Source organism: Calypte anna, chromosome 1, assembly GCF_003957555.1.
Source record: "Calypte anna isolate BGI_N300 chromosome 1, bCalAnn1_v1.p, whole genome shotgun sequence".
NCBI classification, from domain to species: domain Eukaryota; kingdom Metazoa; phylum Chordata; class Aves; order Apodiformes; family Trochilidae; genus Calypte; species Calypte anna.
Window position 1 is genome coordinate 57904779 of NC_044244.1, and position 20318 is coordinate 57925096.

Genomic DNA, 20318 nt, shown 5'->3' on the forward strand with positions numbered 1-20318 from the left:
GGAGCAAACAGAGTGGGTAAGTAAACAGAGCTCATAGTTGAGTACAAACACAGATAGAGGTGCTGGGGTAGTTGCAACTGTATCTTAGGAATGGAGGGAAATTTTTTTCTGAGCTAGAAAACAAAAATTGCATTTGAACCGTTAAAAGTATGAAAAATTACAAATTTTTCAACACAAATTAGTCATCCAATTTAGGCACATTTTTCTAATATCATCCCAATTCTTTCAAATTATTGAGGAAAACATCACTGTGAAAGAAGCAAAACTGAGGCAGCTGTCCAAGTTACAAACATTATTGGAGTTAGTGTCTTCACTGGAAGCCCCAGACTTTGCAGGCTAGCTGCAAAGAAGCACAAATATTTTCTCATGAGCTACTGTTTTTCTGGTTAGAACTGAGATTTAGCAAAGATGAAACTGGAGAAAGCTGACACTGACTTTGATCATACGTACCATATGAAGTGGTAAATTAATGTGTCTTCTCATTGCAATTTCTATTTTATAATAGAGATGGAAAGATCACAGAGAATGATGGATATAAGGCTGGCTATGATGCTCTCCATTGATGGGTTTGTAAAATTAACTAATGAGAGTCATCAGCTGCTTCCTGGGAACATAATCTATTGTGATACAAAGAAATAGTGATATTTATCTGAAACTGCATACTCTGGCATGATTCAAATACCAGTGGGACATTCCCATTGACTTTACCTGATTTTGGATTAGGGTTTATGCACTTCAGTTGCCGTGTCTCTTCTTTTTATTTGACAAGGGTGCAGGAAGCAATAGCCTTCCTCTATTTCCAGCTTCATTGTTTTTTGTATGAAACCATAGCTTTCTGCCAAGAAATTAACTTTTCTGACATTTCAGTTCATTTAGTAGTTCCAACCAAGGAAACAGTGATGAATGTTGATCCTAAAAAGTGACCTATGTGGACTGGTTTTTAAAGATGTTCTGTCTGGTATCTGGGTTATTCCTCTCAGTTATTTTTCAGCCTCAGCTGTCTAGTCTGAGATGAAAATTTCATTCATATAGAGCCATCTGATAGTTTTATAAGAAAGATTTGTAACCATAGACAATAGTGTAATAAGAACTTTGAAATGAGAAACCATTTTGCTCTTTCAAAACTTCTAAAGAAGGTCATTCATGTGTTGAGTTAGAAATCTTTTCTTCTTTTGTTGTATGTGTACAGCACTGTGCAGTTCCCTGCTTTCTTACCTGCTTTATCTGTTTCCATCTCAGTTTGTATTTATAGACACATTCAGTATACACTGCAGAAAGGATTTAAAGGTCAGGTGCAGATTATGTTTTGGGGTTTTTTGTATGTATATCTGTTCTGCAAAGGAGAGTAACATAAAATGTTACTGTAGAGCCTTAACAAAACAGAGTTGTGGCCTCTGCCAAACACTTGTTTATACACACAAAAGGAAAGGCTCAGGATGAAATTATAAAGATGCTCAGCATAACTGAATGTAGTGGGCCTGGCTAACCAAGTAATATGAAAATAACCTTAACATTTTATTTTGGAAGTCCGTGAGCTTTGAGAAATGCTGTTAGACTGGAAAGATTTGGAAAAATTACTGATGTATGGGGAAAATGAGAAAGATGCAGTTCAGTTTTCCATTGTGCTACAGGGTCACTTGGAGGGATTCACACTAACTACTTGAGATTTGTCTTGTACCCCTCTGAGAGTAGCAATGCTTGCATGCTCTTAAGAAATGCATGAAGATGAGGCTGTGAAGATGCCACATGGTAAAGATCATATAAACAGATACAGAAGATTAGATATTAGGAAGAATTTTTTTACTGAGAGTTAGGTGCTGGAATGGACTGCCCAGAGAGGTGGTGGAGTCACCATCCCTGGCTGTATTTAAAAACAATGTAGATGAGGCATTTCAGGATATGTTCAATTGGGCATGGTGATACATATATTTTATTTTATTACTTTTATTTTATTTTATTTTACTTTACTTTATTGTAGGGGGATAGTGATTATTGAATGTGGTGCCCTTAGAGGTCTTTTTCAACCATGACAGTTCTGTGATTCTGTGGTGTTTTGTTTAGGCTCTGTGTCTTACAAAACAGTTGGGACAGAGAGTTCTAGAGTGGAACTGTTTACCTTCTTTTTAAGGATGCTTACACAGGAAAGTCACATTTATAAATTTTGTGTGCCATATGCAAATGTATACATTTGATGATGCAAGTTAGGGCAATATGAAAAATAAGCATTTTGCTTAGCTTGTGGCCAGATTGCTTCCCAGCCCCAAAGTAATGTGCTGAATATAACAAAAGGGTACCAATTCTTTTCCCTCCTGCTCCCTTTTGTGCTAGAAGAGGGAAGCAAGGGAGCAAGTGATCTTCTACAGAAGATAGCATTCACTCATCTTCTGATTCCTATACTTCATTACCATCAAGTGTTGCAAGGGGATCACAGCAATGGTTGTTTTCCTTCTTTTTTGTTGGAGTTGTATGTGGCAGATGAACAATTAATTCTGTATTGGAATAAAATCAGATTCTCCTCCTGATTTGAATCTTTTAGAAGTCTGTGCAAGGATGTGGAACTATGTCCCTCTACTCTATTGTGTTCCTCCATCAAAAGAGTCACAAATCTAAATCTCTTATTGCTTATATTTCATTATGAAAAGCAGTTTGAGAATTTATGGCTTTACCATGTGGACAAGACAGTAGATTATTTTGCAATTCTTCAACGGTTTTTGCAATTCTAATCCACATAATGGTTCCTGTTGTAGGCCTAGCTCCAGCTAAAATACTTAAATATCTACTTAACTGCACGTATCAATTGAACTTAGCTGAAATTATTAACTGTTGGCAGGAGCAGGGCCACAACTTCCATGTGTATTGGTTTCCATCACATCTTTTGCTGATCGTATTTGAGTTGATTTAACTTCTTCAACAATTTACAGCATGACAGTATTTGTGCAGCTTGCTTCTTACTTTGTGAATTGTTTATCCTGTCACAGGATAAACAGAGAACAAAACAGTGCTCTAGAAGCTTCAAACAGTAATATGTCTGTAAAACTATTTGTTTATTTTGTGGATTTAAAAAGGCTTTTTTGTTTAGTTCATGTATCACTCCTATCACTTAAGGAAGTGCATTTTCAGACCTCTCTTATTGTTCTTTGAACCTCCATTTGAGGAATTTGCATTTCCTTCAGTATTGATAAGAGAAACCATTAGCAGTATGTACTTGAACAGCTTTTTTATGGAGTAAAGTAGACTAGGATTTGGGGGGGGTTGCAAATGCCAAGATCTTGCTACACAGAAATAAAGAATGACAGCTCACCTTCTGGAAATGTAACAGAAAAGTGTTTATAAATTGCAAACCACTTGGTTTTCATGCTAAATATGAATCATCTGAAAGGGCTGTGGGGCAAATTAAACACAGATGTAAAACATGGCAGTCTTGTAGCACAGCATCTGTAACATTTGACTGAGCAGCACACCTTTGACTAGCAGCACACCTTTACTCTGTGTTCATTCCGGTAATTTAGGACCTCCTCAGACCAGCAGTGGAAATGAGCAGCACTCCTCAGCCTCTATCTTTGAACATGTGGATAGGATGTCACGTTCCTCAGATGCCAGCAGACGGGTCCCAAGCAAGATCCAGCTGATTGCTATGCAGCCGATGGCAGCACCTCCAGTTCAGAACTCAGTACTTTCTGATCGAGTAGCAGAGACCAACAAAATCAATAAAGAGGTATTTTTAAAGTTCTTTGAATGTTTGTGAAGAAATTTATGCCCAGCCAAGAGGGAAGTGAAAGTTATCCAGTTTCTTGTTACCAGGAGTTCCTCATTAGTTCCTGAGGAGTTTAGTTTTGACAAGTTACAGGAACAATATTGTTTTCCAGATAACCATACCTGGTTTTAAGAGATGCCTAAACCAAAACTAAGCACATAGAGGAGCAGATGTGATTGTCAGGGCACCTTGTGTTACTGTACTTTTGCTAGAACATGACTTGCAAGAGTCATGTAAGTTAATGTGTGAGAATTGGAAGATCTGACCCAGCTTGGTTTTCATTCTACACCATTCTTTATCCTTTTGACTTTTCAGCAACTTAGGATATAGGTTATACAAACAAGTTATCTCATTCATACTGGGGTGTGAATTTGCTCGATACATTCATTACTTCCAGCTTCATGTGTTTATTTGATAGTAAACATACAGAAACATCCTGCTTTCTCTGAGGCTCACGTTACTGTAAGCAGAATGTGAGCACCCCTGGTAATGTGCTGTAAAATGACATCATGCACTGCCTGACAAGTACCATGTACCCATGTCCTGGTTTTGTATGGGGTGCAAGATGTCATCTTCTCATAATTCAGAGTGGAAGATTACTGAAACCTTTAACTGTGTTAAGATATTGTGTTTCTGAGTACCTTATAGAAGAGAGGTAGATACATATATATTATGCAAAGGCAAGAGGGGCTGCAAAACAGAACCCTGATTATATGGGTAAAAGAGATGTAATTCTAAATGTAAATATTGAGCCTGGCTTTATGCTTTTTTAAAAATTTATTTTCATGAGAGCATACACAAAAACGAATTTTTATTTGGTTTTTAGTTCACTGCTCCAGATATGTTCCAGAATTAGTCCAGCACAGGCAGAGCAGTTGTTGCTACTTGATTTGGTGTCCAAAGCTTTTTGATTCATAGGAATGATTTCAGTGAATGTTGGGCCAGGACTTGAAAGTGTGGTGTTATGGTAGCTTTTCCCAGATGGTGAGATGCACTCCAGTGAATTTGTAAAACAAGGTGGGACAGAGGCAAGGATGCTCAGCCTGCAAGAACTGATAATGCCAAGCTCATCTAGGGACCTGTGCCCTTGTATTGCTGCTGCATTTCTTTATAGTTTGCAGTGTCATCTTATGCTCAGCAGATTCTCTGAGTTACCAGCTCAATTAGCCCTTTTAAAGTTCTTGCTTCTTATGTGATGAAGGTCATTAAAGAGAATGGGTGACAGTCTTCATCACTATTGATCAGATATATTTCTGTTTGACAAGGAAAGGTAGATGCAGCCTGTACTGGTTAGTCTTATTATTTCAGAGCAGTGTTGCTTCTGACAGATAACAGTTTTTTGTGTTTCTCCCTCCTTTTGTTGACAAACTGCTCCCTCCTCTTTAATTGCACTGCTGTGCTGGCAATTGAGTTGTATATAATATTAAATCTACCTTGAGAGACAATGGGAATACTGCAAAATGTCCAATATAGAAACTGTCTTTACAAGTTGTATGACTTATTTCAGTCCTTCAGAGATTTCTTCAGAGATCCTTCAGAGAAAGAGGGGGGGAGGAGAGCTGTAGGGGCAGGCAGGTGAGGTGTAGAGGAGAGGTTTACAGAACAGCAGAAGAAAGTTCTATTTGCAAAAACTAGAGATGAAAATTCACTTGATTTTTTTCCCTCTTTAAGATACAAACAGCCCTGAGGCATAAATCTGAGATTGAGCATCACCGCAATAAGATTCGTCTTCGTGCCAAGCGCAAAGGGCACTATGAATTTCCAGTGGTGGATGATGTGGTAGTGGTTGACTCCAAAGAACAGCACAGAATATATCGCAAGGCACAGATGCAGATTGACAAGATCCTGGACCCTGGAGGCAGTGTGCCTACAGTCTTCATAGAGCCCAGAAAGAGGTAAGGATTTCAAAGATGGGGAAAAAAGTTTTTCTTTTAGATTCAGCATCCAAAATAAGTCAACCTTGTACTTCTGAGCTTTCAGAATCTAAAATCATTTTGTTCCCTATTTGAATTTGAGTTATCTAGGTGAAAAGGTTTGAGTTGGTATAAACATTTTTATCTGTTTCAGTATATGCCAATATGGTTTGTTTTCAGATTATTCTTTTAAAAGCTCTCAGGTGTGAATTCATGATAAATAAATGGAAATGCGCAAGAAGTGTCTGAAAACCATTTAGCATTTGCTCTGCCACTTGTTGAATAATTCCTGTGTTGTTTAGAGGGATCATAATCACAATATAAATGCTAAAAATAGATACATGGAAAATATAAACTTCAAGAAATAATATTTTTGTAAAGAAGGAAAAGACAAAAGGTTAGGAAACCATTAACTTAAGAAGTATGCAGATTCAGGATTTTAATGGCAAATTCATGAATCAGTGAGATTACCTTTTGTGTATTCCCTCTAGATAATAAGACACATTTTTGAACATCCCAAATCTGCCTTGCATCCACCGTTGCATTTTCAAAGAGAAAGTCTTCCCTGGGTTCTGATTAATCCCGGTAGGATTAAACCCAAGATGCCAAGAGCAAAGCTTTGTTGGCAGTTTGGTCTGTTCACCTACTGCAGAGTGTCAGATAGTAGTTTGGGAGGTCTGCAGAGGCACTGGCAGTGGGGCTGGAGCATGGATAACTTGGAGAGAGTAATGTAGAAGGGAGGTGACACTCGAAAGTGTTTGAGGGAGGAAGGAGACAGTTTTGAGAGCTGTCAATGAAAGTGTTATTAGAAGAAGCTTGAGGAGAGAGACTCAAGGCTAAATAATGGCACTGGCATGAAAAAGCGAGAAAGGGAAGAGAAGCAGGGATGATGCAAGGATGACATGAAGGGAATGGTCAGAGGAGTTCAGCCTTGAGTTGGTAGGAGAAGAAAAAATGTGAAAAGAAATGTGATTACCTTTTTCTTCTTTGTTTTCTCTCTCTCTCTGCTTTTTGTTTTCATCCTGTTAAGTTCTCGTGCAAAACGTTCTCCCAAGCAGCGGCGGCGACATCAGATAAATGGCAGCCCAATTGATGCAGAAAAGGACAGGTTAATCACAACTGACAGTGATGGGACATACAAAAGGCCTCCAGGAGTCAATAACTCTGCATATATTGTATGTATGTCTCTTGAATGACAGGGGTGCTCTGATAATTGTAATGACAGTTGTGACATGGTGAGGTTTTTGGCCATTATGCTATGGTTTCTATAGCTGATTTCAGTCACATGTAGTTAGCATGTTAATCAGAGTGAAACACAGATTTCATTGGCAATCTGTCAGAATTAAGCAGTAAAATTCTGCCAAATATTCTTTGATAATAAAGAGGCCAAGAACCAAACCTTGTTATCATAAATGCTACTCTGTTATGCAAATGAAAGTGTGCTTGGCATGTTACACTATATATTGAACAGTTTCACTGTAGTCCAATTTGCTGGATGTCCTTTATTCAGATATTACAGAAAATTAATCCTTTGCTCTCACAGAGCCAAAGATTCCATTCCTTTCATGAGAATTTTTCTCATCTTTAAAATATAAGAATTAATTATTAATGAAAGAGAAATAGTGTCTTTTTACTGTGCAGTAACTTGAAACAATTCTAGTACAATGTCTTGAAAATTAATTTTGTTTCCTGTCTAAAAAAGGCAAAGACACTGGAGGATGCCTCTATTCAATCATACTTGTGTCACAAACTGTAATTAGACATCTTTAGCCACTTCTAAGCAGACTTTTCTAAGCCTAGAGCTAATAACTGGAAACTCATGGACAGTTTTCATCTTGAAAAATGGCTTAGTATCTTCAAGAATTTCACCATTAGCTGCATATGCAGTCAAGTGATGTCGATTTTTATGGTTTCCCTCTGCCTTTCACATAAGAGTGTGATGCTTTTAATATGCTGCAGCAGAATGAATTATCATCTAAGGCTGTTTAATTCAGATGTGTCACACAGAAATTTTGGCTTCTGTAGCAAGACAGTATTCAGAATGCTGAGTTCCTGATGAAGTTGAGGCTTATGCATCTTGATGAATGATTTTGCAGTGTGCATGCAGTGATAAGAGTGAGCTTAGATAACAAGTCTGCTGCTGCAAAGCTTGTTTAATTTTCTGTTACTGAGGGACAGCAAGCCTATGTGGTAAGAGCCTGGATGGTAACAGCATGCCTCAGGTGTTGCTGCTACACAGCACTTGCATGAGTCCCATTTAGGTGATGCACTCAAGTTCAAGTTACGTGTTCCTTAACAGATCCCTTTGTGTTTTTTTCCAGGAGGTAATAATTCGTTAGTATTACTGCTGATATGGTAAAGCTAGATTAGCTAAAGGCTGAATTAATTTATTGGAACTGCAAAAGCAGAGGAGTCAAAGATGTAGACAGAGCTGGTTGCTTTCTTCTGGGTGGAGTAAGCTGTCTGCATGACTTCATTACATACTTGCAAACCACAAGATTTCTATTGCAGCTGAGTAACTCTGCTGCCTTACCCGAGATCAGTCTTTCAGATCACACTGAAGGACGTGTTTGAACAGATGGTGTCATGAATGTGCATACAGAAGTGGTGAAGGTAAGGGGAAGGTTTTGTCCAGCACCAGCATTTGTGCCATTTATTTTGCTGTGGTTCTGGCAAAGAAAATACTGCTGAGTCTTAAGGCCAACAGGAGCTTGGAAATTGATTGTTCAGATCATTTCTCTGGCTGCTCTTCACCTTCTTTCCATTTCCTCCAGTCTGATCCAGACTTGCCTCCTGAACCTCAGACGTCATCTTCAGCTGATGTGGGGAAGTTCCCTGGTTTGCCTTCCCACCCAGTCTCCCAGTATGTCCCACCTCAGCCATCCATTGAAGAGGCTCGGCAAACCATGCACTCACTCCTGGATGATGCTTTTGCACTGGTGGCTCCCAGTAGCCAAGCAGCCAATTCCACAGCCATCACACCACCCGGGGGCTCCGTGGGACAGCCGGTAAGCAGCGCTCCTGCTCCAGCAGGGAGGGCAACCACATGCATCCAGTGGGGATCACCTTATGGTCCAACTTGGGCAGTAAACAAAGCATTTAATGTAAGTGATGCCATTTCAAAGGCTTTTCTGGGCAAGTAATTGGTACCAGTTGAGCTGTGGTCACTGCTAATGTGCCCTTGCTGACAGGACTTAGCAAAAATGTAGAGCAGTTCCTGGAACAAGGAGAATTAAGAAATTACCATCATATGATGGCGAGCTTGTTTTTTAAGCCTTTTGGATTCTTGTCCCTTTTCCCATCCCAGCCACAGGAAAAGATAGGAGTTCTCCTATTTTAGAATATCTTTTCTGTTCTTCTCAGTTATCTTTCACAGATCAGTCTATGTCCAGTACTAAAACTTGATTTTTTTTTTTTCAATATATGTGCTATTTTGTATCTTTATGAAAAAAGAATGTGTTTGGCTTAGGTTATATTTTTCAGCAGGGAATCCAAATGGGATAGGGAAGCAGTATTTCTGTGTATGATTTTTTTACATGTTTTGGAGCACTGAAACATACAGATAATTTTTTAGGTCATCTTGAGTACCACACTTACCTACTAGAAGTTTCATAATCCCTTCAGACTGTTGTGTCCTGTGGTTTCTCTCCTGCAGTCTGATGCTGGCTGAGGTATAAAGAGATTTCCAGGTCCAAAGCTTTGCTTGTTGAACATTTTAAGCGAAATAGACCTTGAAGCAGCCCTTAATATTCTGCAGGTGAGGGAAAGTATTTTTGAAAGGTTTTTAAGTTAAGAGTCTGATCAGACAGAAGAGACTGCTAACCCACTGTAGCAGTGATTCCCAGATCATCTCATGCTGCTGATTATTCACAAAATAAGCTCTTATGGTTGCAATCAAGACACACATAGAGGCCTAATGATCTCTGCCATTCATCACTTAAAAGGCTGACAGTGGACTTTCCAGGGTATGAATTTTGAGTTTAATTTCCTTTTTTTTTTTTATTCTTCTGACAGAGATATGTAGAATTTGGAATGACTCCACCAACAGCACCAGGTCTCCTACCAAGGTAGCTTTTTACCGATAAACTTACCATTTATTGTTTTCCTTGCAATTCCTCCACTTTCCTACTGGCACTACTATATTATTATGTTAAAAGTACTGCATAGATGAGAAGTAATGAATGACATATGCGTGCTGTATGGAATCCAATCCTCCATTTAAAAGAAATGTGTTTCTAGCCCTTTGGCTATAGAGATATCCTTCCAAATACTGAGTAAACCACCTAGTTTCTGCTTGTAGAGAGCCTTAAACAGTTACTCAGATGCATGTAGTTCTCCCAGGACTCTCACTTTCATCTTGTTTCTGTAGCCTCAGGGCCACACTCACTTGAAAAAGCTTGCAGATGACTAATAGAGTAATTCTATTTTTAACCAAGTTGAGAACGAATTACAGCACATGGTGACCCTCACAGAGAAAGCCTGCCTTGCAGGTCTGTTATTATAAAATGAGAGGGGAAGAACAAATTTTCCATCTTCTCCTGGCCTTGCCATGGGAGAATTATATAGTGATGAAAACAGTTGTCCAGGTGACTGCTGGTTCCAGGTTTGGTGTCTGTGCTTTAACTGCACATGAAGTTGGACTCTCGAGTCATGGTACCCACTGTGGTCACGCTTGTCCCAGCCAAGGTGGTAAAAATTTGGCCTTTTGCTATTCTCTCATTTCCTTCTTACAGCTCACTGTGTGAGATGAAATCCCGTGGTATCAGTGTCATTCATTAGGTTTCACTTGAAGTCTTCGCTGCCTTGGAAATTTAATGGAAACTTTCCTTTAATCTTTGGTCTGCAACCTGATTTCAAAGGGACCAACTAGAAAAGGCAGAGGCTCTGAGCACATTTTCTTGACTCAAGGGGACAGTTTACGTGTGCAGGGAGCATACATGAACTGGCACACAGTATGACATGCAGTGTATTTTTTTTTAATTCAGATTTTCTTGAAGATTATGAATTTTGAGACTCACAACAGAAAGCATGAGCAATTCTTTGTCATTGAGAATTTTCTCTTTGTTGGCCTGTTACACACTCAGAGAAAATGTAATAAATTACTTATGAAAATGCTGTTACCTGTGTTAATACATCTGGGCAAGATAGTGTCTTAGCAATATATTTTTGTTAAAAAGTTTATCAAACTTTGACATAGACTGTATTTCTGTAGATTACAAATTAATGGCATCATTATTAATAGCTCAAATGCTGACTCTGCCAGTGCCAGCAGATGAAGTTGGCAATCTGCAAGGTTGTTTAAGAGGAAGAATTCTTTTAAATTTTCTTTCAAATAGAAGGTTTACTGAAGTTTGGCCAATAGAGAACAAGGAGAAAGTTGTCATGGTTGGGGAGAGGGCATTAGGCTTAAATTCAGGAGATGATGATAAGCAAATTGGTAGAGACAGTGCACCAATTTGGATGAAGGGAAAATAACCTTAGGTCAGTACAGTTGGGTGCTGTGTATTGATGTCATGGTTCATTGGTTTAAATATTCAATGCATGGAATAATAGTTGTGAGATTTCTCTGTACAAATGCAGTCAAGATCTTTAATGGGGTGGAAACAACCTTGGTTAAAAAAATTAAATAAAAAGTACCTAGGTCACATAACTATCTAGGCAGACATAGAGGCACAGTGAACAAATTTTACTAGAAAATGAACATTTTATCACTCAGCAGAGTTAGAGATACTTAGCAGCAGTGGATTCATGGTGTTAAATTGATTATTTGGGGGGCTGTATCCTCCCACTTAATTAAATTACTGGAGATTAATAAGTACTCTTGAGAAAATATTTTCATTAGACAATATAAAAAAATTGTAGTAATTTATCATGTACAAGATTGCAGCTCAGCACTGCCAGTGTAAAGGACCAGATGATCATGTGCTTTCCTGACTACAGTGATTAATAGAACAGAAGTGACATTGTTAAACATTACCTACTCATTCAGGCATGTATTTTAACTATCTTTTCAATCTAGTTGGAAATGGTTTGCTCTGAATCTGCTGAGTGAACAGGTAGGATTGTATACAAGGGAGCTGCAGAAGTTCTGAGACTTCTACAGTGGGACTGTTGCATCTTGAACCCCTTACACCTTCTCCACTTAATACTGTATGCCAAGTAACTAGTACTTTAATTGATAATCACTTGTTTGTGCTTTATTAGGCTCTTTGGTTTTCTTAGCACATACAAAATTGTGGTTAGTTTTCCAAATAAAGCACAAATCAAGAATAGTTTTAATTAGATGAAGTCACATGACTTTCCTGTAAAACAAAAGGATGTAAAACTCGGGTCTTGAGGAATGGCATAAATTGCAGTCCATCGTCTAGAAGGGCTTAGATGCTGTTGTGGCAAAAAAGCATGTAACTCATCCCTAGTCCTTACTTCAAGTAACTTCATGTGCCTGGCTTAGCATGTTTGTCTCTCTTTGCTTACTTCATACTCACCAGTGAGAGGCTTCAGCAAAAAATAATATAATAAACCTAATTTTTTGCTTTGAATGCCTCTTGAGAAGCATGGCTTTCTTCTTTGATCACAACTGGAGTTTGAGAGAGTAGCCTAGTAACCTAAGCACCTGAAGTTTGGGCATCCACACTTCCACTGATTGAAAGGAACCAGTATTCCATGGAATCTCAGCTGCCATCAGTCTTTTAAAATGCAGTATTTTCATGCCAGGGTTAAGACATGTTAATGTTACGTATAGGAAAAATAGCATTTCCATTTCCTTCTCTGCAGCTGTTCTTTGAATGAACTACAGGGGTTCTAGCACAAGCTCCATTACCTTGGCACAATTAATGAAGTTAAATTGATGGCAACTTCTGTTGTTGACTCTTTTCAGTAAATACATAATAACGACTACCAGTGCAAGTCTGAAGTACAGGAAACATTCATTTTAGTATACACTGCATCTTTCATATGTGTTAGTGACAGCTTTGATTAGTTTGATGAATTTAGAGAGCAAAGTTTTGAAAATTTCCTGAAAAATTTTCAAAACACTCAATGAAACAATAATTGTTCATGAAATACACATGTAATGCACCAAAGCCATGTGCCCAGAAACTCTTGAGTAAGAGTCAGATTTCTTGCTAAGGTAAGCAGCTACATCACCACTCTTTCATATTTTTCTTCTTCTTTTGATTAATTCCATTGAAGATGCATTTTTCCCCAAGGGGAAGGCAAGATCTGTGAACCCTTTCCTCTGCATTGAGTGACTCTGACATGTGAAAAACACTTGTGTGAAATTTTGTTAGTTTTTCTTACTTCTGTTCCTGTGGAGTGCAGAACAGGAAGAAGGAATAATCCGATTTAATAATTTTCTTTAACATTTAAGGTTGAAATTTATATTAAGAGGCATCATAAATAGCTGTTGCATGAGGAACACCTGCTTCTGATTAAGCAATTCACTTATTTTATTCTTGGCTCTTTTTCCACAGGCAGAACTTTGGGCCAGGCTTTCTGCAACCTGCAGAATTAATGCACCCAGACCAGCAGCCCCCTGAGGTTCAGTATTCCTCCAGAGGGATCTACTCAGAGGAAGTGCCATCAGTGGCACGGCCACGACCAGTTGGAAGCACTGCAGGTACACTTCAGTTAAGTTGAATATGCTTTAAAATAACTGATCCTTTTCCATAACTACACTTACAATGAGGTCAGCATGAAGACTTCATTCTCCTTCAGCTACTACGCTTGAAATGTGGCCCTTGTCTTCACTGCCAAAAAAATGTGCTGACAAAGTGAGGTTAACTTCATATCCATAGGACCTTGTAGAAAAACGCAGTGCTTTGCCATCCTCTTAGTATCTTAGAAGCACTGGCATATTTTCAAAATACTCCTTTCTCTAAGAATGGAAAATTAATTGTTTTAGAGCATACAGTGTATGCGAACTTTCCACTACTGACTGTTATTTTTGTACTAAATGAACTAACTGATGCACCTCAAATCAGCTTGCTGAATAACAATTTAAAAAATGTTTTTCTGCATCTTTTATTTCTCATTTCTTGCCCTAGAAATGTATGCATAAAACCAGGATCTTGTAGCTTCTAATGATGCTATCTACTGCTCCCATATGAAATCATCCTCCCTAATTTGGTTGTGAGATAATTTCTGTAGTACTCATCAATGTGATCATGAATAAGATTCTAACATGGCAGTTAAGCAGCAAACACTGATTATGAGAATAAAATATTCTATTCTTATGCAAATGCATTGGTTAATTCTGTACCAGAGAAAGGTTTTCTTCCTAGGGAGTTGAAGAAGACTGGAAATATGATTGTGTACTCATGTCAGACTCCTAGTTTTGATAGCTGCTATCCTCTCCCTGTAAATGTTAAATGAATGAGAATGACAGGGATGTAGTGACTGTTAGAGTTTAATGCTGGTTACTTTGTTGTCTGATTCACACTGCTCTCTAAATGTTTATGAATGTTCTGCTTTAAGATTTAAAGTCATTTAGATTATTAGTTTTTGTCCTTCAGCATCATTACATGCAAAAATGAAACTTCTCAAATACTGGCTTTTTTTGAGAGGAAAATATGAAAGTGACCTAACTGTCTGTCACGTAAATCATACTGTTGTTTTGGTCTTTCTCCTCCCTTTTTGTACATACACAGTTTCCTGTTATGTTATCTGTGGGTTTATTAAATGTGTTTCATTTCTAATGAATAATAAAAAAAGAATTTGTTTCCCTGGGGGAAGAAGTTCAGGAAAAAGGAAAGCTAGCATGTTGTTATGTGTCTCTTGCAATTAATGGTGGTGACTAACCTTGCATGTGTTTGAAATGAGAGGGAGGGGAGGGAAAGGAGAAAGGAGGAGGTTAGCTTTCAGGCTGAAAGGACAGACAGTGTGTTCTGACCTTCTCATTAGTCAACAACAGCATCGCTTAATGTTTAACCACAAAGCAAAGCTGGAAGTGCCAGGCTCTTATATAGTCATGTGTAGTCTTCTTCTGAGAATAGAAAGTGGTCTGAAGAGTTAGGGTCTTGCCAGCATGATGCAAATAAGGTGTACCAAGGAGCAAGTATCTTCTCTCTGCTGATAAGTAATTTACATGGAGGCATTGCCAGGGCTTTCAGAAAACACTGTTTGGAAAAGGCTGGCATATTTTTGGAATGAAGTGTAGTCCGTGTCTGAGATGCATGTATCTCAACCTCTTCTTCCAGTGCAGTGGCAATGAAAAGCATCACACTCAAATGAACTGCACAAAATGCATGTAAATTTTCCTTCTTTATTCTCCACTGACAGCCTTCTTTCTGCTGATTTTTTTTATTAATTGCACAGAAACAGCTCCACTTTCTTCTTTTCTCCAGCTTCCAACGAAGTTTTATGTTGTCATTTGTCTGCCCTACAAATTTGACTGTGTATAAAAGATAAAAAACAATATTTGCTTTTAAGGTTCTCAGATACAGCACCTCACTCAGGTGGGAATTGCTAGCAGGATCGGAGGTCAACAAGTGGAGATCCCCTCAGGCAGAGCAGGGCATGGCCAGCCGGGGGGGCCAGGGTGGCCCCAGTACCGTGGAGAGGATGAATATGCTAGGAGAGATGCAGTGAGTACTGTGTTACACATTTGCATAGTTTCCGAAGTAGTGATATGTTGGTTTTTTTTCCCTGCATTACTGTTTTGGAACTTTCTCCCCCCTGGAATACTTTCACTTGCTTCTCTGACATTCTTTGCTTTTGCTCTTCAAACCTTCATTAGCTCTTCTAACTTTTGCTTGCTGTTCTTTCAGCTCTGCTTCTCTCCAACTCCTTTCTCTCACTTTACTGTAACCCTTTTTTTTTTTTTTTTTTTTCCTCACTTGAGGCCTTCACCCATTAATTGCAGTTCACCCAGTTCTAATTCTGAGCTCCAGCAGAGGTGGATACACCTTTCTATTTTCTTCTTAGAAACATACCTCTGTATTTTGAGATCATTGTAAGTAGAAAGCACTGAATCAAATTGTCCCAGACTACCATCTTACTTTGTATTGGCATAGTTCTTTTGTCTTCTGTATCAGTGTGCAACAACATGAGTCAGGGCAATTGAATGAGGTCAGAAACTGCACATAACAGGAGAGGTGTTTCTAAACAGGTTATTTTCCAAGCCTCAGTCAGCAGGATGTGGTAAACAAATGTGTTCTTTTGCCAGTGTTGCCAAGGCAGACATTGCCATTTTGTGTTCTTGGCAATGGTGCTTCTAGAAGTTGATGGGTTTGACTCAATGAGGTGTGTGAGACTGAAGGTAGTATATGGCCTTTCCAGAAAGGATACAGTTGCCTGCTACCACTCTTGATGTACTTACATTATGAAGCAGACTGACCCGTGACAGCTTTATTGCAGTACTTTAGAGAGTGACAGCTTTATGTTCCTTCTTTTGCTTCTTTCCTTGAACATTTAACATTAAACATTTGCTTAATCGTTTTTCTGGTTTCTTCCTTGAAGGAGGAAGGAAAGATCTCCTTCTCTTGCATACAATATGTGTTCACACAACTTGAAGTTGCTTTGCAGTATAGCATGATCTTGCAATTACTTACAGAAGATGGAACAGGATGGGCCTCATCTTTTGGTTCTAGTGAAACTGAGCTGCTACCACTCCAAATGAACTTGAGAGGAGCAGCATGAAGCTTTCAAGAACTGTGCACACTAGAGACAAACTATTTAGACTCTTCAAAAACTTTCAGTTTCAAAGCCAAAAGATGTATTTGTCTAACTTGACTTGCTACCTGTGCTTGGAACTGAATGCAAGAACATCATAATTTCACTTTACATCTAAAAAAGCACTTGCATGAGAGATCTTAGTGTCTCGCCTCTTCCATTTGCAGAGGCATCTCTAGGTTACCATTCATTGCTTCTTCTTACAATGTCTCTGTCTTTTCTGCAATTGACTTTGTTTTTCCTAGATCTGTGGACTTTTCCCTTCTGTTCCCAAATAAATGTTGATCCATGAATTTCTTATTATTTTCTTACTTGAATTGCTAACATATAACTGAAAATTAAATTAACCATTATCTGACATAATATGTAAACCATTGGTTACATCAGTTTCCTGCACAACATTTGAAGAATCATAGCCCAATTCAGTGTGATTTAGTTGCAGTTTGAAGCTTCATGTCGCTTAAGTCCCAATTGACTTTGTTTTAATTAATCAGTTTGAACACTTCCTGGGCCTTGACAGAACTTCCTGCTCACTCATTGCTGCAGTTCATGGGTTACTGCAATGTGATTTTTTTTTAAATAAAGCAAAAGGAGGGAATCATGGACTAAAAATATCTGAGTATAGCCTCATTTAGTTGTAGTAGAACTCTGCTACTACCTGCACTTCCTTTTTCCTATGAGGAATTCTTTATTTTTTTGTGAAGTGTTATTCCCGTTTTAAAGAAAAAGCATCATTAGGTAAGCCCTTATCTTGTAATTTCTTGAGTTAAATAATTACCTTCAGAATTTGGATACCTTCACTAGGACAAAGCTCTAATTTTGTCTTTCCTCCTTTTTGAAAAGAGGATTTATTCGATGACATTTATCTTCCTTATGTGGTAGTATGCAACTGATCTTTGCCAACAGTCTTACTATTCCCTCATTCTGAGCAACTTTCTAAAATTAAAATCTGCCTTTAGGAATTAAGATCTAGAGAGCTTCTCTCACCCCCAAAACTGAGGGATCTGCATTTGTGTTCTTGAAGTAGCCCCTGTTCTCATGGTATCCTCATGTATTATTCCCTCAGTCAACACCTGATTTTTTGCTGGAATATGACCTCTCACTTGGATCTCCAAAGCCAGTGTACAAGTTACCATCAATTCACCTTAATTCTACATCTAGAAGGCCTGGGCAACCAGGATGATTACAGTGTTTCCTTAGCTTGCTCAGAATACAGTGCTGAGAAGGTGCTCATTTGAGCAGCAGAACAAGTGAAGTCCAGATCCTTAGATGTGTGTGGTGTCTTGCACATCCCTGCCTTCATTTGACCACCTGGAATCAACTCCTTCCTATCCATCTACAGTCCTCTGTAGCTCTCCAGAGTCTTCTCCAGGATTCCAGTGTTTTCACTAAGTCATCCCTTATCCTTTTACTCTATTTTTATGCTCTGGCTGCTCATTGTAGTAGCTCTAGGAAATCTTGCCACTCTTCAAGTTGTCTGATGTCCCCTGCCTGTCCCCTATGAGACGTTTTCTGGCTGACAGGTCCAGCTAAGCACAGCCTAACCTGGCCCTCCTGCCACTCACAAGCAGATTCAATGCTATCTCAAATCAGGTTATCTCTAATTAGCTACCTTTTTTTGTGAATTTTATGATACATATCTCTTAATACATATACATATGTGTGTGTATCTATGTATTTATATATCCAGATCAGTTGAAATTGGCAACAGAGATCAACAGTTATTAAATGGAGAGGAACAAATTCACAATGTGATCTCATAAGTCTTCGTTACTTGAGAAGGAAGAGTCAATAAAGATATTTTTGTCATTTTTTTATTAATTCTAGAGAAGTTTCTATATAAGAATTTATATGCTATATAAAGATATCAGTTGTTACATATATAATTAGTATGTATCAATGTGTATTTCTGTTAGTAAAGAAATTTAAAAGTAAAAAAACAAAACAAAAAAACCCAACAGCAAAAACTGTTCCAACCTTTTTACCCTCCTTATTTTGCTGTTGTAGTTTAGCACAGGTTAGGTTTCTTAACCCAGTCAGGTTTTGAAAGTTCTCAGACTGGTTTAATCCTGATGTTATATATGAGATTACAGATGTAGGCATTCTTTTTTACTAAGATATTTAAAGAAAAAACTTTGCTAGTATTAACGTTAAAAAAACAACTACTGTAACTATCAAATGTTCTTCCAAACTTGCCCTAAGAAACCATTCTTATGGTGCTAATTCAGTGAAGTCTGAGATAGGAGCTGAGTCACATAATGCATTTTAATGTGAAAGTAACCTGACTATAATTTAGGTTGCTGTTTAGACTCATCTGTCAAGGAATGTTTGCTTTCAATATTTTTTTATGTCTCTTACTTCTTTTAATGTTTTTTTTATTTCTCTTCTATTAGCCCAGAGATTACTTGTCAGGTTTGCTAACTCTAGACTGCACGTATAAATTAAGTTTCAGGTTTCATTGCCAAACAAATAATTCTGAACATTTAAGAGACTGATTCATTCATTTCTGACACTAGAATCGCCTCCCTTTTGTAAGAAGTAAGACAGGATGTTACTTGAAAATCTTCTTTACCTATCATTCCTCTGTTAAAGCCTCTTTCCCTCCTAATCTCTCTCCCCAAATTAACTGTGTAAATGATGAGTGCAGTACATGAGCTGTGCAAGACAGAATCTATTATTAGTTCTATAGTTTATTCGTTTTAGTTATAATTATTAGTTCTAGTATATATAGTTGTACTTTGTACAAAAAATACTTAGATTTCATTTATATTATGAGAGATGTTAAGGAACATACTCATGCATTTTTTGTGTTCCTTGCATATTGCTGCCACAATCACTCTTACGTTCCCCATATCCTTCCCAGCCTCTGCTTTGTAATCCCTTCATTCCCCTCCTCCCCAAATCCTGTTCTAGCTGACCTTGCTGTCCTTTCATCCCTCATCAGATTGCTCTCTCTGCTACTACTTACAGCTTATCCACGGAGAAAGATAGTGCTCCCTCAAACATGATAAGTGTGATCTGAACTTGCTACAGCAAGGGGCTCCTCATCCCCAGTGCAGACCTTTTGAAAGGGCATTACTCTGGTTTACTCCCAGTTGTGCCTTCAGCAGCGTGTGTTCAAGACCTTTGTATCCAAGTGTTTTCTTCTCACTGTGTCTCTTGTCTTCAGCTGTACGAGGCAAGATGAGATGCTTGCTTTGGGGATGCCAGATGGAATTTAGGTTTTTGAAACGTACCTCGTTTGTGTCCATACTCGGAGTCAGTGCAGTCACCTGGTGTACTGTAAATTCATGTTTTGTTTTAGTGTAAGCAGATTTTTTCCAGATGGCAAGCCTATAAACTCGGGCTTTTGTTTTGTTTCTCTCTTGTTTTGTTAAAAAATGTGTGTTACTGAACAAATGCAGAATTAGCCCCTTTCTACCCTGAAACAATGATTGTCCCTAACTCGGGATAGTGTTTCTCAGATATGTAAAACAGCTATTGAGTACAGAACAACCTAATCTTTTTGATTTAAGTAATTTTCTCCTGCTGCTTCCTCAGTTGACACATTTTCTAGGCACTGGTCATTCACAGGGTCCTCACAGGTGTACAGTAACAGGCAAGCCAGACAGAAATGGGAAGGTGAAAGCAGTAGTATCTCTGTGTATAGATAGTATGGAAAAATGACAGCTGGGAAGAGAATGATTTGCCTGTTGTCCCTTAGGAAATTGATGGAAAGGCAAGGAAAGAGAAGCCAGTTCTGTTGACTTCCAGTTCTGTGTTTTTTCTCCCTGCCACCTTCCATTTAAGTATCTAACCACTATACCATAGAGTAGAAGGAGGGCAAGACTTTTTAATGGATACTCAAAAAGATTTTGAAAATCCCTGTGACAGTGATTTGTGACAGTCCAGCGATTTTGTGTATATTCATTTTGTGCTCCATAAGAGGAATTGCTCATTGAGACAAGAGAAGAACAGTGGCAGCAGATAGAAGCATCTCC

The 20318-nt window shown here is 38.3% G+C and overlaps 1 protein-coding gene across 2 annotated transcripts in view; it reads left to right on the forward strand.

Annotated features, from left to right (window-relative positions):
• KIAA1549 (KIAA1549 ortholog) overlaps positions 1 to 20318 on the forward strand; it is a 160391-nt gene that overhangs the window by 137116 nt on the left and 2957 nt on the right. The window contains exons 13-19 of one of the 2 annotated variants that reach the window (XM_030469138.1): positions 3510 to 3715; positions 5426 to 5649; positions 6698 to 6842; positions 8442 to 8675; positions 9682 to 9734; positions 13140 to 13285; positions 15097 to 15251. In XM_030469138.1, coding sequence (XP_030324998.1) covers positions 3510 to 3715; positions 5426 to 5649; positions 6698 to 6842; positions 8442 to 8675; positions 9682 to 9734; positions 13140 to 13285; positions 15097 to 15251 — 1163 coding nt within the window. The remainder of the gene's footprint in view (positions 1 to 3509; positions 3716 to 5425; positions 5650 to 6697; positions 6843 to 8441; positions 8676 to 9681; positions 9735 to 13139; positions 13286 to 15096; positions 15252 to 20318) is intronic. The other variant, XM_030469139.1, reaches the window with a different exon arrangement.